We start from the raw sequence: 18,823 nt of genomic DNA, 5'->3' as shown, positions 1-18,823 counted from the left end.
TCGCCACATGCTTTATTTCACCCATTGTCAGTTTAAGGTTACTAGTTTAAGGTAGCCTACATGACACCTGCTTAATATGAGAAACGTATTTACAAAGTATATATTGATTTAAAGAAAGTAAGTAAGAATAAATAATAATAATTAAAAAAAAGACAGACGACAAATTGTTGAATTTGTAGGCCAGTTCATGATTTCTTTGATGTCGTCAAGACGTTTCATTCATAAAATAAATAAAATAAACGAATATTTATGATAGGCCTGCAGTTTTTTATTTCTTTGCCAAATTAAATGGGTTTAAATAGCCTAGTTCTCTTATTTTCAGCTTACACATGTTCTAAGTTAATAAAAACACACAAGCTATAGCCTAGATATGTTTTGAAAGATTCTGTATATGACTATACGCTTTTTTTTGTCCCCAGTTGTCATTGTGCGCACAGCAGGGTTAAATATCACTTGTCTCTTATTTTCCCAGGAAGAAAATACATATATAGCCTACTCATACGGGTAGCCTGCGAAGGTTAAGGGTTTGAGCTTACTTATGTGTTTGCCAGATGGCAGCAAGCAAAGAAAGAAGCCAATAATTCAACAAATCTCTCTCTCTCTCTTTCTCTTTCTCTCTGGGTCCAGGTATCAGAGCAATGCGCGCGACCTGTCCGTGAACCCTCTTTAGTGAGCCTAGGAGAGTGACTTAAACGAGATCGGCTCATTGTGGCAGGAACTCATTAAGGCTCTTAAGAGTAGGTTATTTCAGAAAAAAATTGAAATCAGTTTTATACGTAACATTTTTTTTTTCGTCTGTTTGCAGATGTTGTCCTCATTTTGTTGAAACCGTTGTATTTAGGATATCTGCTAATATATTTTTGATCATTGTTTAGGAATTGCATTCTAATGCACAATATTTACCTAGCTTTAAACACTTTTCATTTTCAAAAGTTCTGTTATTAAATATATTTTACACAAGCCCTTAAAATGTGGTGTTTCTGAAGAGTGTTAATTCGGTGTTATTTCTCATTATATGCTATTATAGGATTATATATTAATTCATATTGAAGTAGGCCTACTCTTAAAATGTGTAGCCTAATCTATTGCATGTCTATTGCATGCATTGTTTTGCCCACGAATATTTTCAGTATATTCATTTAGAAGCAAATGTAGCAAAAGCTAAGTAATTCCCAGATTTAAAAAATAAATAAAACCATTTTAGTTTGAGCTCGAAAAAATAGGCAAATCTTTCTCTCTTTCTCTGTAACCTTTTTACGCTTGAATAATGACTTTTAGTTACAGACGAATAAAGGGGTTAGGACGTTTAGAACTGCATGAATGCTCGTGTAACTGCACGTGCACGTAAAATAAAAATAAAAAGTTAGCAGCAAAACTGTGTTAGTTTTGCATGAGGTCTGCATTACCAAATCAAAACAAAACGCAATTCTTAAGTTATAAAACACCACAAATCTTTAGTGAATGGTAAGGAATTCATCATTGAGTCCTTGTGGTCGTATTAATTCAGGATGAAACACAAACTGAAAAAGACAAAACAAAACAAAACAAAAAAATCTATTGGTGTTCATTCAGCTGACACCTGGCAAAGTTTGAAGACATGACTGGACAAGTGCGCGGTTCTGAAAGCATTAATCAGGGCATCTGGTGATGCATCTGGAGACTTAAGGATGGGATAAGACGCGCTAATTAGGTAGAAATTGCCCTTTTTCCCCGTGACCCATGGGGGACCCTTGGAAAGCTGTTTAACATTAGTTAAGCAATTAAAACTCCTAAATGCAAATGTGGGTTTTGGTGAAAGATCCGGCCGTGGCGTAATGTGCATTATATTCCGTGTTTGTTATGATCCACATGATGGATGCCTTATATGAGGTCACAATGTATTATGACGGCATGACAAAAACGCAATTACTGGCATAACAAAGCAACAAGTGGTTGAGTGCGAGATGGTTCGTCTGTGCTTGACACGAATAAAAAAAATCATAAAACGTTAAAATTACTTTCTACCTTATGAAAACCAAATAATACAAATGTGACAACATTGTTTTAGAGCTTCTACAAAGAGGAACAAAACAGACATGCAAATGTAGGCTATCTGGGAGTGTCTGACCCACTGGCAGTCACATGTCTTGACAATGTGGATGTTTCCAGAAGCCTGGACTTCTTTACAGGGCCCAGCGGTCGCCCCAAAACAGGCACAGGTCTGTTTAAACAGGGTGCTTTAGCCACAGCTTAGCAGGGAATTACGATTCTCTTATGCAGTATAGAGCTGAAGATATGGACTTGGTTTGTCTGTATCACCTTTCGGGTTGTCCTAAATGGAATGTCTATGGATGTATCATCAACAAAATGTAAGTCAATAAACATTAATTATTTAACAGTAGTGAATTTTAATTTATTTATAGCATAACGTTTTGCATTATTGTTGTTGTAGCCTAGTTAATTAAGAATTGTATTATAGATTATATAGGCTATTGCTTGATTTAGCCTATAGGCTACATCTAATCAATCACTGCAACCTAAATTTCATAAATATTATATTTGTCTATAGGCCTATAGTTGTATGGCAATTAACCTGAATTTTGTGAAGCGTGTTCAACGCAAAATGCGCATGTTCACGTAGGCGGGATAATATATGAAAGAAACTACATATGTAATAGCTTTTGCGTGCATGCGTATATTGAACTTGAGAGTGCGCAGACGTGACCGGCTGGTGGCGACAGACATGCAGGCACGCTCACTTGAACTCCACTGTGACCGCGCAGTGGATTCATTAATATGTTATCTGCTTAAATCATTTTTTTAGGTCAAGAAATAGATTTGAAAACATTTATGTTCAAATACCTTTTTTTTTTTTTTTTATCTTAATGAATTTGAGTGGAATAATAGGCTAAATACAGAGGTGTTTTCCCTTCTTAACTAAGCTACTAGACTGCATCCTAACTAATTCCTCTGTGAATGTTACTGTTTCACCCTGCAATGCTCTAGTCTGCGTAGCGATGCGTAGAAAAAAAATGCAACATTGATACCCGATTCCTCTAAAATCATACTGCTTTTGCTCCATGCACAAAAACGATGGAGGCTCGGTTCATGCTTAGGCAAACATATTTTGTTGTGTCAGATATTATTTGTGTCCTCCCCATCTGCACTACCCAGCCAAGCGCAGGAAAAGCCAATGAAACGCGCTCTAGTCCGTGACGTCAGTGACGCTGGTGCCCTCTCGATGACTTCCTGTCCTGAAGCGACTGACCTCCGCGTGAACCTGAGCCCGGTCTCGAGCAGAAGCGCGTGCCACACAGGCATTTCATTTGGAAATCGGAAAAAGAGATTGTTTATATAGACTTCATATTGTTCCATGTTAATAATGCTCTCAATTCATTCTAACAATGCTATTATGTTAAGATGGCGTTAATTTCCACCTATAATCTCTTTTAATAATCAAACCCTACGAATATCTAGCCTAATGCATGTCGTTAAAAAAATTAAAACCATAAACTCATTTTCCCTCGTTAATCAAGGCACCGACCTTTACCTAACTGAACTAACAACAACGCAAGTTGATTTGTATAGGCAGCTCATAGTTTTCGCCAACGAATTCTAACTTGGGTGAAAATATCCTAACCTGAAAAATGTGATGCAAATCTATATAAATTAATTCTCACTTTAGCTCGTACATATATAGGCCTATATGATAAAAGTCTGGATAGAAAACTGTGCCGTTGACGCTGCTGTGCTCTAATTTCATACCTTTAGACGCATCCTGGATTTGGGGATAAAGTAGGCTAATAGCTCACAACATTGCAGATTAAATGTTTTATTAATACGGGACAGGAACACAGAAAAATAAAAAATAAAAAAAATTATATAAAACAGCCAACAGGGAGAAAAAAAAAATCTGATATATGTGGTGGCAAATAAATATTTAATAAACCTCTCTTTAAACTAAATCAAAACATTTCAATATACGTGTTTAGTTATTAATATTTCCCATAATTTATTGTTATACTGCTTGCAAAATTGTATAGGATATATATCGTTAAAGAGCTATATGCATTCACAGCTATAAATGTTATGTTTGAAGAAATTCATGCAAGATTTAAAATGTAGATTCAGAAAGAGCCAATAAAAATTAAATTACACTTTAAACTTTAAAATAATATATTTGTAATAATTCATACTTTATAGTGGACTTAGAATCACATGCTTTGTTCCATGAACGTCCTGGTGAATTTTAAAAAGGAACCAAAACAAATGTATTCACATTGCAGCCTTTTCTTCACTAGTGTGAAATATACCAGTGATAAGATAATATATTCGCATATAATATAAGATAATATAAGATAATAACTTAGCATGTAATGGCAAAATATTTTGTTTATTTATTTTTAACCTTTAAATATTTGAAAACAAAACGCATTAAAAGTCCTGAAACTGAGGTTTAGGCTAAGTATAGCCTATCTTTTCAGACATGTAAATATTTTATAACATTGTTTTGTTGACATTAATATATATTGGCATATGCTAAATGTAACATGAAATGGAAACAACTCTTGCACTTGGTATAATTAATGTGGAGTGCAATAGATTAGACAATCAATAATTTTGTATAGTCTACGCTTACATTAATATAGCTTATAAGATGGGCTAAGCAGCAGCAACAAATCCTCACTTTGAAGTATTTATAATAATAATAATAATATCTGACTATGTTATGACTTTCGCGGATTTTTTTATTTTTTACCTTACCATCTTTTTCGTTGTTTTTGTTTTATTTTGAACACGTAGAATAATCAAATTCAGTTTTTTTCCATTACAGTAAACTATTTAGAGACATATAGGCTTTATAAAAACGTAACAGAAATGCCTGGTGAAACAAAGCGTTAAATTATCTATTATAGACATTTTACTCACGTGAAATTTAAAATGCCTTATAAACTTGCCCTATACTGACACGACACCAGTAAACTAGGGTATCTCAGATAATATTATAATATTTTCAACTAAACGGACGTTCTCTTGAACACTGAATAATCCTTATTGTATTGCAATTTTCATTGATCACATGGGCCGCGCCCGCGAGTGTAAGATTAACGTCAATAAGTGTTAAATCCGCAGGTTCCGTAAAGCTCTTAACCAACAGCTGACACTGAGAACCAAATCACAAATTAATGCGGCCAAATGTTTTGATATGGTGAAGTTAATGGCTCATGTTTTTCTTAAATAGAATATAATATTTTTTTATAGCCTATATATAAATAAATAAAATATAGGCTACATAGGAGGCTATATGCCACTACAAAACTATTTTAGCTTAGGCCTAATTGTTAAGGCTGCGAAGGATGGTGCCAGTTCTTCATCTCAACGTTTGCGAGTGCATGTATAGTTTTTTTTTGTCTTAAATTAAGTTTGATAATGCATAAAATTACAATAAATTACAAAAAATAATATTTATCATATTGTTACACTCTAAAACATGCAGGGTGATTTTAACCCACATTTGGGTCAAATATGCACAAACCCAACCGTTGGTTTAAAAATGTCATTTAAAAATGTAACCCAATGGCTGGGTTTGTGCATATTTGACCCAAATGTGGGCTGAAACAACCCAGCATTTTTTTTTAGAGTGTAAGAGTTACTAGGCACCATATTTAAAGCCTAGAACACTGTGCATCAAATTGTACGTCAAGAGGGATGGAGGGTCCTGTAGATTTATGGAGGCCACAACAGCGTCAAAATGGATATTGAACTCGTTCCAATTAAATGCGTTTTGAAAGAGAAACGCTTTCTCAATTCTCGCGGTGTTACATCTGAGGTTGCCGAGCAACCACAGATCATCAACAAACCCCGCGAAGACGCGCACATGACAGTGAAAGACTGTAAACAAATGCAGAAATTCTGTCGTAAACCAAAACAACCATGTCATATAAAGGATTCGTGAGCCACAGCAGAGTATCAAAAGAGGACCAGGAGTTTTACGACTTGAAGAACAAAGCCGCTGAGTATTACAGGTCCAACGGGGTGCCGCAGAAGATAGAGAGCGTCTTGAACGAGATGTTTTGGCAGAAGCCGGATGATATCTATGGTTATCTGGTGGGACAAATCAACATACTTATGCTTTTGAGATAGGACAATTGTAAACGTTTCATCTTAGAATTATAATGATACCCGTTTTAGAATTACGGATGGCATTTTTGACATTACGTCTAGTCCATTTTACATGTTATTCTACCAGAATGAAGTCAGTATTTATGTAGGTCAGATCCCCATCATTACACACCAACATAATGATGCGAAATCAATAACTGCTCTTTCAGGCAAACTATTTTTCCAGGCTCTCCTGTACTCCAGTGATTAGTAAAATCACCGGAAGGCAGGTGTTCGACAGAAGAGGATTGACAGCAGTTCAGACCGAAGTGCACTGCATCATCAGAAATGAGGAAAAGGTAGATTCTGAAATCATCCACATGTTTTTCCTGCATTTCAGAGCAGCTACCAATTTGTCACATGGATGGGGTTTAGGTGTGTTACAGTAAGCAGTCCTAAAATAATTAAATTAACATCAGTCAGATGTTGATTTTGTAGGCAACAAAGATCTAAGTGTCTCTGTTTTGAAGGTTATGGGGAGCCAGAAACTGGTCGTCCACCATGTAACCTTTGCACCATGCTGTACAGTTCACAGGAGAAATTTGTAGTGACACAATGATGAATTTAGGTCACAGCGTGTCCACATACTCATGCACACAGACAAACACAGAACAATTAGAGTAGGAGAGATTTGTACAGTGACGCACGTGCCTCAGCAACCAACCACTATGTGTGACCATCAGATCACTCTCTGTCTCTCATTCTCCGTCTGTTTTGATCTCTCTCTGAAGCTCTGTTTGTGTTTGCGAGGTAAGCATTATGCCTTCTGGCACGGTGGCCATATTGCAGTTGAGAGCGCTGCTGTTTTGGTTTGGCACATTCAGAGCTTATGACGGTAATACAGCGGGACAGGGAACAGTCGACTGTAGGCATGAGCTGGGGGGAGGAGAGGAGAGGTGAAAGGAGGAGGGGAGGAGAACAGCACATAAGAAGGATAGAAAAGTTGGGAGAAAAGCTGTTTGAAAGAGAGGATTGCAAACACTGCCCAGGTTCAAATCAGCGTTTTGGCAGTATTGGAACGTGATGTCACACTTTTCAAAGGAACTTTCTGAACTCTGACCTTTGCATTAGCATTAGCCAAACCTAAACACACTCATCTTCAGCTTCTACTGAAGCAATCGCTCATCTACAGCACTGTTTAGTATGAGTGTAGAGATAAAGAACAGGATAAATGAAGCATCCTCATCACATCAGGCACTTTCCCTATTGTAAGAAATGCATATTGTTAAAGGTATATAGCGGAGGATGTTTTACTTCCTGGTGGGTAACCAATACTATTGGTCCTCCTAATTGTCAACCATTCTGGTGAATCAATCAAACTTTTCAAAAAGTGGAGAGGGTGGGTCTTATCTAAAATTTGGAAAGATCCTCCGCTATACCTTTAAATCCACACATTTTGACATCAAAATCCAAAGATCTTGACATCAAGTAACAAACACCAGCACACATCAGATCAACAGTTCATGTGCAGATTATTATATTCAGATCTTGATCTTTTCCGGCTTGAAATGGCTTGTTTTCCTGATCATGAACCTGTTTATTAATTCATTTTTTAGAAGAAACAGCAGAATATCTCTTAAAAGGCTGAAGCTGTGTGCGCGAATAAGTGCTGTAATGAACTTTTTTATTATATCTTTATATTATTATTATTATTTTTGTTTTTATTTTGATTATTTCTCTAGAAATCATTTTTCAATCTATACAAGAGCACTTTTTCTAACCATATAAAAACACAGTCCACGACTCCATATGCTTTCAGTGCAAGTAAAACACTATTTAAAATGGTTTTTGGTAACTAAGATAAAGCCAAAATAAAATATTAAATGAAATACTTCTGAATAATCAGACTAATTAAATAGGCCTAGAATTAAATTGAACACATTTTGAATTTGAATGAGCTTTTGTATAAATCATAGATGGTGTGCAGTGCGGTGATGGGGGACCCTTGTGATGGTATGGCAGAGTCAGGAGAGGCGGTTGCTAATATCGACCAGCAACATCTGTCCAACACAACAGCTCTGAAGTGGATCAGAGAGCATCTCAGTCCAATGCTGCAAGGCTTCAACCCCACGGACCAAAACAGCGTAGACAAAATACTCAGGTGATCACACATTCAATAGAAAATACACGAGCAAATTTTGACACAAAGGTTGCTATGATAACCAGGCATTAATACGCACATGCAAGACTGAGGTTGCGTGTATGTTCTGCAGAGATTTCTTCATGGCACGTTACCTGGAGCACAAGGACAGTCTTAATAGAGAGAAGGAGGAGGAGTTGAGTGATGAAACAGTGTCTGAGGCTCCGCCCCAGGCCACTCCCACACTGGCTCCTGCCAAAGACAAGAAAGGTGGTGATAAAGGTAAAGGAGCTTAATGTCTTGGCATTTCTACAGGGTTTTTAGTTGTGTTGCAAACTTGAGTTCTCACAATAAATATTTCAGAATATTAGAGAGATCAGAGACAGCTTTAGTGAGGGAGCCAAAGGAGGACAGCAACCCATGTTAGTGTAGCAAGTCATGTCTGTGGGATACAAAGACAGGAGGTTAAACAAGATTCCAGCCAATCTCACTGATCTCACAGCTGTTGTAAAAGCAGTCTGAAGGATTCCACACTTCTCTCTTTCACAGAAACCCTTCTGGGAGCTGCTTTTAGTTACTTTAGCAGCTTGTACTGAGTTGAGTAGCAATCTATGTGACGGTGACTCCATTTCACCTTTTCATTTAATCCAAACTATCTTAGAGAAATCACAGATATATTTAAATATGCCCTAAAAAACCTTTCCTACTGTAGAAAACATTTTACTCCTACAGAAATGAATAGTACTTTTGAAAAAATTGTTTGAAATGATGGCCTTCAGTCATATCAGTGACCTAGAAAGAGCGGTTTTATTCTAAAAGGAGCGGGTCGTCTCTCACGTTGACCGCTATGTCGACATCACACGATCAGTTGAATGCTTCTCACTTAATCTCAGTAAACCTGCTATTATTGGACATTTCTGCTAGAGGAATAAATTAATCAAGTGTCATAAATATGCCTGATACGATGACATCAGTAACTGAAACCTTTGATGCTTCATCTCTCTTTTAAGATTCAGGTGATGTATGATAACTGTGCACTTTAAACTGCACATCTTTTAATCTGACCTCTCCGTCCCCTGCACTTTCTCTTGATGTGTCTGTCTTTGTTCCCAGGTAAAAAAGGAAACGGCACGGAGAAGCTCCTCCCTCCTGCAGAACCCCCAGAGCCGAGGCTGCCAGGGGCCACGGCAGTTGCTGTTGTTTCTTTGGTGGTGGCTAAAACCGCGGCCGGACTTTTAGGAGCACCCCTATACCGACATATCACATCATTAAGAGTCCTGCAGGTATAATACCATTCAAAAATTTGGGGTTGGTAAGATTTTATGATCATTTTTATGCTTATTTAATAAAAAATACAGTAATTTCTTTAATTATAACCAGTGTAGTGCCTGTTCATATTTTTGTATAATATTGCATATAATCTTTCCTGTCACTTTTGCTCACTTTAATGCATCCACGCTGAATAAGAATATTAACTGATTAATTATAAAAATAAATGATTGCTGTAGTCAGAATGAAGTCAAAGGTTTAAAGTGCGTGTAAATACAAAACACACGATACATGTTTTAATCGTCAAGTGGATATCTGTGTACTTGAGAAGAACTGCATTGTGGGAGAAGGCTTGTGTTCTGATGGAATTATTATACAGAAATGTACTGAATACTGTACTAATGTAAATCTCCTTTTTATCCTTTTGCTTCACTTCCTGTGAACTGCTTTAGGCTCAGAATGAGATGCACTTGCCTGTGCCAATGATTACAATCCTGAGCTGTGGAAAGAACTCTGTGGGTAAACTCAACCTTCTGGAGGAGGTCATCCTTATGCCCAGCTTGTCGCAAAGAGTCAGAGAAGTATGCATATGCTCAAAGATCCCACCTTTTCACAATAAAACAAACAAACACTCTGACGACAATCCATGTTTTCACTGTTATATAGTAAGGGGCGCTATTATGCATCTTCTGAAAGAGTACAGAATCCCCGGATCAAAACACAGGCGAAGAAGAAACAAAAACAAGTGATACAAGCGATTTGATCATCTTTGTGAATCCGATCCGGACATAGTCTTTGACAAAAATGCACTGTTAATAATGTTGCTTTTTTTAATGATGCGTACCCTCACCCAATTTTTCAAGTGTTGGTGTAAAAGAATAAATGAAGCTAGAATAAAAAGTTTTTTGTTGTTGTTGTCTAAAAGCAGAGGTTCTGTTATTTGTTTTGATATATTCCATGTTCAGATATTCATATAACAAAATATTCTGGGGATATGAAAGTTTTGCGAAAATGCAAAAAATTTATCTGGCTGGCAACAAAAAAAAAAAAACGCTTGAGGGGAAAGAGTTAAGGGAACATAAAACATTATGGGAACGTTACTTTTGAATGTACTGAAACAAAGAGTAATATTGAAAAAAAAATTACACAGACATCCAACTAAAAAAAGGCTCCACAAACAATGTATTATGAATGTGTCTTTGCTAACATTATTAAAGACCAGATAGCTTTGAACGAACATTCTATTAACGTTACTGGAAGAACGTTTGTTCATAACTTTGAGAGAACCTTGCCAGAACGTTAGTCAACTTTCTGAGAACGTTCCGTTTTTATGGCTCAGATGTGTCAATACTGTGCTGACTGCTCTCACTTCCAATATCCCTACTATTTGTCTTTAGTGTATGTCTTTAGTGTATGTGTGTGTTGGCCTTGTAGGTCATCGACATGGGTCTTGAGCTGCAGTGTGAAATGAGGAGAGTTTTGAATGGATCGGCATATAAAGCAGGGGTAAGGATGCTCTCATATGGTTTGACTCAATGACAAAAGGAACATAATGCTCTATGCTCCGGCTCACACAAAAGCATCAAGCCGCACACAAATTACGCGGGGATTTTTTTGATGCTTTGATGGGATAATTATCTGCACATCACCATCTGAATGAAATAAACAGGCCCAAATCATGTGCAGGGCTTATGAATGGCGATTGAACCACTTAACAGCATGTCACACAATAAATATATATTTATGTTTAGATGGGAGGCTATTACTGGTGCACTGTGAATAGCCTCGGTAAAAACCTTCATAACATTATGACATTTTGAAAGAAGTATGGTTTCCTCAAAAATATTAAGCAGCACAATTGTTTTCAGCATTGATAATAAGAAATGTTTATTGAGCATCAACTCAGAATATTAGAATGATTTCTGAAGGATCATGTGACACTGAAAATTCAGCTTTGCCATCACAGGAATAAATTATATTTTAAAATATATTCAAATCAAAAACAGTTATTTTAAATTGTAATAATCTTTCACAATGTTTACCATATTTTTGAATCAAATAAAGTTAGCTTTGGTGAGCATAAGAGACTCCTTTAAAAACATTAAAAACATCTTAAAATCTCACCGACCCCAGACTTTTGAACTGTAGAGCATGTAAACAAATAATTCTGTGAATAACAAGAATAATTTTAAGAACTTTTGTGCAGGTTAAGATAATGACCCCAAACTAGTATACAGTCTGAAACTTGATAACCATTTAAGTTTTGCCATATGTTGCCAATATTTTCATTTCATTTCTTTTCAACATCATATATATTCCTCTCTTACTGCCTCAGCCTATAGGTGTATCCGATGAGGGAGTGTTACAGGTGGGGTTTGAACATCCCGAACAGGCTCTTGATCTGGTCACAGAGGCGTGTGCTAACCTGGCATTGCCTCTGGGTTCAGACCTGCGCTTGGCCATAAACTGTGCAGCACACGGCCTCATGGACTACGTGAGTGATTGGAAGACAGAAAAGGGAAATTATTAGGCTCATATTCACTTATGCAAGTACTAACTTAGATGCAACACCACGTTAAAAATTAAAGTCTTAATAACATACAGTAACCATTTTAAACGTTTCTCTTACTGTCTTGTAGTCACGTGGGAAGTATGAGGTAATGTCAGGCTGTCACAAATCCCCAGATGAGTTGGTGGACATGTACGAGGGGCTGATTAATAAATATCCAGCTATCAAATCTCTCATTGATCCTTTCAGGAAAGAGGTGAGTTTAAAAAACCATGTATTTAACCTCTTAAAGCAATAAAAGTGACTTTACCAAGTGTTGACTGGTAGACCGGGCAATGGTTGAACTGACGGCGTGTCTCTGAGTTTAGGATGTAGATCAGTGGGAGAGACTGGCCTCAGTGATTGGGCAAACTTGCTGCCTGATTGCAGATGCTGCATTCAATCTCTGTCCTCGCTGGAGTGATGCCAAACCCCTCCCACCTGGGGTCACTGGGGTCATTCATAGGCTTCACAATGATACGACCATCTCTGACCTTATACAAAGCATAGCAGAGCAGAAAGGTAAGCTCCAAACATAAGCAAACCGTACAAAGTGCCAACTGTCAAGAACATTTTTGGAAAAGTACAATGTCCAAGTCTAAATATATTGCCTGTAATAAGTACACGTCTTCCCTCTGTGGATTGAGATGCAGAGACAATGCTGGCTGCAGGCTGTGGTGATACATCAATTGTTGACTTGGTGGGTTGGTCATACTTCTTGATTTATTTCTTGCTAGGGAATTTATTTCTCAGTGACATGCATGCAGTATTTTAACCATGTCTTTTAATAAATAATAATAATAATAGTGAAATCAGAATCATTTAGTTCCTGAATGTGTGCCTATGAATATACAAGTCAAACAACTAATGAAGTCCATGAAATTACATTTTTATCATACATTTGAAACGAAACGTGTTAAACACAAACCAATAATTGTTCTAATTAAGAAGAAAAAATTATTATAAACTATTATCATAGCATATTTGCACAAAAAACTAAAAAGATTTTTGCTGATTTGATTAGTGACCAATAATGCTGAGTCTTAAATATTTCTTCATTTGATTTGTTTGACATTTTTCAAAGTCCTAAAAGTTTATCAGTTTAATTAGATTTTGAGTCCCAGGTTTTTAGTTTTGGGACCTCATTATATGTATGTGTTTAAAGGCCGTAGGGTCAGGCGTGTCCTTTCTCAAACTGGGCGGGTTGAGAGGAGGACAGCGAATGGACAAATACAATCGTCTGATGGCGATAGAAGAGGAACTGGAGCAGGAGGGGAACCTGGGTACGATTCTCTCTTTCACACATTCTCACACTCACATAATGGAAACCGCCATTAGTAGCATCTATATTCAGAAAACTAGTGTGTTTCAATGTATAGTACCTTTGTGTCTTGCAGGTGCTAGAGAAAAAAAACAGCCTCTGTCAGATCTTTCCGAAGCATTTAACTCTGGAAGCGGCTGTGACTCTGTGACCATCTCTATTAAATGATGTCTTGATGTTACTTCATCTCCTGTTTGCCTAACATTATCACAGTAGGGTTTGTCTGACCTGACTGACTGCATGACATCAAAATTCAGATCAATTATAATTCACGTCAAAATATCTTTTTAGGCGCAAGATTGTAAACTGACCCACCTCATCTAGCAAACATATTCCTGTGTGATATTTTTGTGCTAATAGATGGTGTATACATTTTTGAAAAAAGAAAAAGAACATTATTAAATAAACATGTTTTTTTTTTTTAAATAAAGCCCACCCAATTTCTTTTAAAATATATTTTAATATTTGTCACAGTAAACATTTCCACATAAACCATATAATTATTGTGATCGACGTCAAATTTTGCCCACAAAATATTGTTTGTCAATATTTTCCTTCCTGAGGTATTTTCCATTCCTTGTGCTTCAGATTTACCTGCAAGATAAAAAATACTTATTATTATTACAAAATGAATCCAAAATGAATTTGTTATATACTGGGACCTATTTAAAAAAAATAATCTAAACTATTAAACTAACTAATAAAAACAAATATATTTTGAATACTAAAAATATATTTGCCCAGTGAAATATTACACATTATATTTAAATACAGAAATTCTGCCTTTAATTACATAATTTAAATATATAAATACTTTTAGTATTATTAATTTAAATTCTAAAATGCTACTTGGATAAAAAAAAATAAAAAAACAGACAATGAAGTCCTTCCCCCATTTGTTCTCAGGTTTTTTGAGAAATCAAAGCTGTTCTTCAATTATGAAGAGGCATAAAACAACCCATCACTTCCTTCTCCACATCCTCTTCTCACTATATACAGACAACAGATACTGACACACACAGTGACTGAATGGGGCCAATTATCCAGCCTGTTCAAAAGGGCAGCAGTGTCCGCTTCATACAAGTGTTAGTGTGTGTTTATGTGTTTGTGTGAAAGAGTGTGAATGGACTGTTTTGTGTTAACAAGTGAGAGAAAACACAAACCCACAGCTGCGCTGAGAAACTACCGAAAACTCTCCAAGAATGTGATTCGTTCAGCTCCCAACCAACTCACAACATGTCCGTTATCTTGTTTACCTCTTAATTGATTTTTATAAATCCTAAATTGACTAACATTGCACCTTTTAAGGAGAGAAACGCATCTCAGAGAAAGTGCACCAAAGTTACATGATGCAGAACAGACAGCAAAAAAAGCGATTTCCACACGGCAGGAGTGGAGGGGGTTTCTGGAGACTTACTCTGGCTCCCCACCAGGCAATCATTCTGTTTGGAAAATAAACAAAATGACTAACAAAACAGATGAAATTAAGTGTTTTTCACATACACACACACACAAGCTGGGCTCTAAATTGAGGTTGTTTTGTGTTGCTTGACTAGGGTTTTGAAACAAGCGCAAGACAAGTGTTACAGAACACTATAAAAAAAGGAAACATACAGTAAGACGGACAGAAACGGCTGCGGCCTGGCGTTTCATGATTATAAGCTTGTTGAGATTGACAGAATGTTTATAGTACATCGATTAAGAGAAACATGTAGGCCAGAAGAAGATGGAGAGACTACAATTGAATAAAATATTTACTCATTTACAACTTGCATCTTCAACAAATGGCGAACTGGAAACTTCAACAGATCAAAATACGCTACTAGCAAGACAGAAGAGCTAGTGAAAGTGTGAGTTGATTATCAAGTGTCTTTTGAGAGCTGCTAGGAATGCTTGTTGAAATTGCTGAAAAACTTTCTCACTATAAAAGGATCCAGATGCTTTCCAGAATATTTATCATCCCAGTGATCTCATCTCTTCCGCGTCTAGTTTGAAGGTTGTGTATATATTTATATATATTCACACACAGTAGTGGCATATAGAGTAGTGTTATACAATTAGGATTATTATACAATTAGTATAGTAATATTATATCCTACATGATATTAAACAATGATTAAACAATTACCATATGAGGAAAATATTTATATATATTTTTAATATTTTAAATATGAAATAAAAACAAAACAAAAAAACTTTATCATTGTTACCAAATTACGTTTTATATAGTATTTACTTTAAATGTGACTAACTACATATTAATACAGTGTCACTGGACCAAATTTCTACTTAAAATGTACCCCAAATATATATATATATATATATATATATATATATATATATATATTTTTTTTTTTATGCACTAGAATTTGTTATTTCAGCTGATCATAAGATGCTATTTTAATTTGATTGAACATTAACATGTATTGTTAGATATGAAGGCAACAAACGCCTCCTTAATAAAGGCGTAACCAATGGAAAATAGCCTTTACATCATAGCCTTTACAAAATACTTTTAACCCTAAACATATCCCTGATATCGGCTCTATCCATGCTATATACACAGCTAACTGCAAAACGGTCAAAATATGATTGTTTTTCATGAACAACAGTAGTTCAACCAACATTTAACATTGTTGTTTACCAAATTCACAAGTGGCATTACAAACAACCTCATGGCTTTCCTTAGACTTGAAGCTAAATCTGAAAGAAATTCCACAAAGCTCTTCTATTCACAATGGCAAAAAAAACATTTCTAAAACACAGCCTTGAATTGGGAGTGTACAGTGTGTGTTATTATCTGTTGCAGACCAGGGTCAGGTGAGAAACAGAGTAAAAGGGGAGAAAGAGAGAGTGAGTAGGGAATAAAGTTTCATCTTGTGTCCGGGAAGATTTAACCCCATGAAGAGCTCTAAGCCGCACTGGAAATTGTGCCTAAGTGTGTGAAAGCGTCACTGAGCCTTAGCACAGACACACACATCTCCTGTTTCACTGCACAACAACAACATCACAGCAGCTGCAGCTCACCGGAGGAAATGAAATCCTGTTGTGTAACGAGGCATGAAAAACGTCACACTATTGTATAAATCTGATCTAGTGTGCGTTTAGGACAGAATAAAATGCTTCTCTGCGGACTGGATGAGGAAAGATACAACATTTCAAGGATCAAATTCACAGCGGAAAGAAGTTTATCGAAAATGCCAATGAATGAACCAAGCAAACACTTAATCACTGACCTCAAGTCAACAGCAGGTGATTCAAACCCATCCTGAAAGAATTTCCAGCCTTGTAGACTATCAAAAAGACCTTATTCACTTTAAATGGTTTTATTTATTTGCTTGGATTATTTTAACACATACACTACCATCAGTAAGATAAAAAAATAAAATAAATTATACCTTTATTTAGGAAGGCTGCAATAAATTTATCAAAACAAGACAGTTAAATGATAACTGTCGCCAAAATGCAACCTTTTTTTTTATCTACTCACGGCAAACTTTCGTGTAAAAGCATAATCAGAATGGAAACACCACTTTTAAGTTTGACCGTATTTTCGTTTGAATGGGAGTGCTAGGGGCACGACACTAAGAAGGCTCGACACAACATGAAACTTTGCTCGAAGTATCACCAGGTGCTCTACACATGAACTCGAGCATTGACAACATTGTTTGTGTACACAGAGTTTACTAAAAAGAAAGGTTTTGAACAACTCACTGTAGCTGTGTCCGCCGGCATTTAGACAGTCAAAAATAGTCGATCTCTGAGTGTGAATGAACTGACTTTTAGTATTGCTTCTTATATGAGGATCCTTTTTCAAATACAAGGTCAATATTGATTTTCACTAACGACAAAACAACAAATTATCTGTGAATTTATATGGAAATAAGCTTTAGGAGCTTTCCATCTTTACTCTCCTCCCTGTTGCGTTGCATTCGACTAAAATATTTTTGATGCTATCATAGTAGTGCCCCAAGCACTCCCATTCAAAAGGCATTTTGACCGAAAACGAAAATACGGTCCACTCCATTCTGGCGTTTCCATTCTAATTATGCTTTTAAACGAAAGTTTGCCTCAGGTAGATTTACAAAAAGACCCTAGGTTGCATTTTGGCGACAGTTATCCTTTAAGACTAGGGGGGCTAGAAATGTGCAATCACTTAGAAATCAAAATTTGACGGCATGAACATTTTGAACTTCACACTGAAAATAAATATGAACCTTTCAAAAATTGCTCCTTCTATTGATGATTTAAAAGAAGAGTCTACTGTATGATGTGTTTGGCTCCAGAAAACTGGTTAATTTCTATCTAAACCAAAGTATTTTTCTATATAACAACACCATACGAAAGTCTGACCTCCCTAAATGAAGCATTTAGTGTCACAAAGATCAGCCGCCTCTCACAATGTCTCTTCTGGGCTGCCATAAATGAAACCTCCTCAGGCCCGTGGCTACACACATGCTTTCAGAAAGCTTCAGCCACCCATTTAAACTAAACTGCTTTATATATTCTATTCAATAGTGCTTTATTGTCATGTTGGCATGTAAACAATTTGAAAAAGAATAACACATTTCATTACAGCTCAGTCAATAGATGTATAAATAGCATCAATTCACTGTCTGTTATTTTAAAAAATTGTCTCAGGAATAATAGTCGTGTGTGATTGATGACCCGAAATTGTTTCTCTTCTCTTTTGTTGGCGAAAACACCAATTTCTGTGAGAGAAAGACCAATGCTGAATGAGAAAAAATATCCAGGTTCATGAAACAGTAAAAAGATATTTAAAGGGGGATAAGTTCACACCAGTGGCTTGTAATTACAGAGCGGGACACTGCAAGGTTAATACTAGTCTAGCCAAAGCCATTTGAAAACACACTAGGTTGGCACATGTTCAAGGCTAGTCACCAACGCCCCTCTAGAAATGCTTCTCACACAGACAAAGCATGTGTCAATAACTTTGTTCAGTGAGGACGGTCCAGCCAAAGTACAAGACTGTGGGACCGAGGGGATTTCGTTTCACTACTATTAAAAAGTTCATCACAGCCAAGAAAATAAATCCACTAAACATTATACCACTAAAAGATTTGTGCAATGTTCTCAAGCTAATACAACTTCACTAATATGTTTCTTGCAAACAAGTTATTGCGCAGGGATAGTCATTGCGATAGTCTTTCATTTAAATATCAACTTTGTCTCTTCTGACAAGAACAAAAACAGACTCAAATTTTTGACATGCAGTATAAGATAAGCTATAAAATGACTGTGGATGCAGTTTAGATATTTAGGTCTGTGAAGAATATTTGAGTTATCCTGGAATCACTGACTTTGTCTCAAACTGTGCTCAAATCTGCTAATTAACATTGTTGAGATTACTATAATAATATCTCAGATCTCTTGCGATTTTTTATTCCATTCAAGCAACCTCTTGTATAAGTGACATGTATAATACTGTTCAAAAGTTTGGGGT

At 36.2% G+C, this 18,823-nt stretch overlaps 2 protein-coding genes across 5 annotated transcripts in view; one reads left to right on the top strand and one right to left on the bottom strand.

Annotated features, from left to right (window-relative positions):
- The first annotated feature begins 132 nt into the window (after positions 1-132).
- On the top strand, positions 133-13,657 carry eno4 (enolase 4). 4 transcript variants are annotated; one of them, XM_082144114.1, is made up of 13 exons: positions 3,888-6,087; positions 6,312-6,440; positions 8,058-8,242; positions 8,355-8,503; positions 9,335-9,504; positions 9,943-10,071; positions 10,925-10,996; positions 11,826-11,984; positions 12,130-12,255; positions 12,368-12,560; positions 12,686-12,738; positions 13,204-13,321; positions 13,436-13,657. In XM_082144114.1, exons 1-13 carry the CDS (start codon positions 5,914-5,916, stop codon positions 13,525-13,527), a joined length of 1,749 nt encoding a protein of 582 aa, XP_082000240.1. In that variant the 5' UTR covers positions 3,888-5,913; the 3' UTR covers positions 13,528-13,657. The 4 variants fall into 4 exon arrangements, with proteins under 4 accessions (XP_082000241.1, XP_082000240.1, XP_082000239.1 ...); XM_082144115.1 differs by lacking the exon at positions 3,888-6,087 and adding an exon at positions 133-2,348 and having other exon boundaries at positions 13,204-13,657; XM_082144113.1 differs by having other exon boundaries at positions 12,692-12,738; positions 13,204-13,657.
- Positions 13,658-13,799: 142 nt separating this feature from the next.
- Positions 13,800-18,823, bottom strand: part of shtn1 (shootin 1) — a 28,329-nt gene continuing 23,305 nt past the window's right edge. Inside the window, exon 17 of the mRNA XM_082144120.1 lies at positions 13,800-13,953. The gene's annotated coding sequence lies outside the window, so the exon portion shown is untranslated. The remainder of the gene's footprint in view (positions 13,954-18,823) is intronic.

This window comes from Leuciscus leuciscus (genome assembly GCF_965113295.1).
Source record: "Leuciscus leuciscus genome assembly, chromosome: 17".
In the NCBI taxonomy this organism is placed as follows: Eukaryota; Metazoa; Chordata; class Actinopteri; order Cypriniformes; family Leuciscidae; genus Leuciscus; species Leuciscus leuciscus.
Note: the sequence above shows the minus strand (reverse complement) of the source record. Positions and strands in the feature narration are given on the sequence as shown.

What these genes read in the sequence shown, in the direction of transcription:
- eno4 (XM_082144112.1), top strand. Translation starts at nt 5,914, where the DNA reads ATGTCATATAAAGGATTCGTGAGCCACAGCAGAGTATCAAAAGAGGAC. An exon ending in CATCATTAAGAGTCCTGCAG is followed by an intron (nt 9,505 to 9,942) that starts GTATAATACCAT and finishes GAACTGCTTTAG; the next exon opens with GCTCAGAATGAGATGCACTT. An exon ending in TGTCGCAAAGAGTCAGAGAA is followed by an intron (nt 10,072 to 10,924) that starts GTATGCATATGC and finishes TTGGCCTTGTAG; the next exon opens with GTCATCGACATGGGTCTTGA.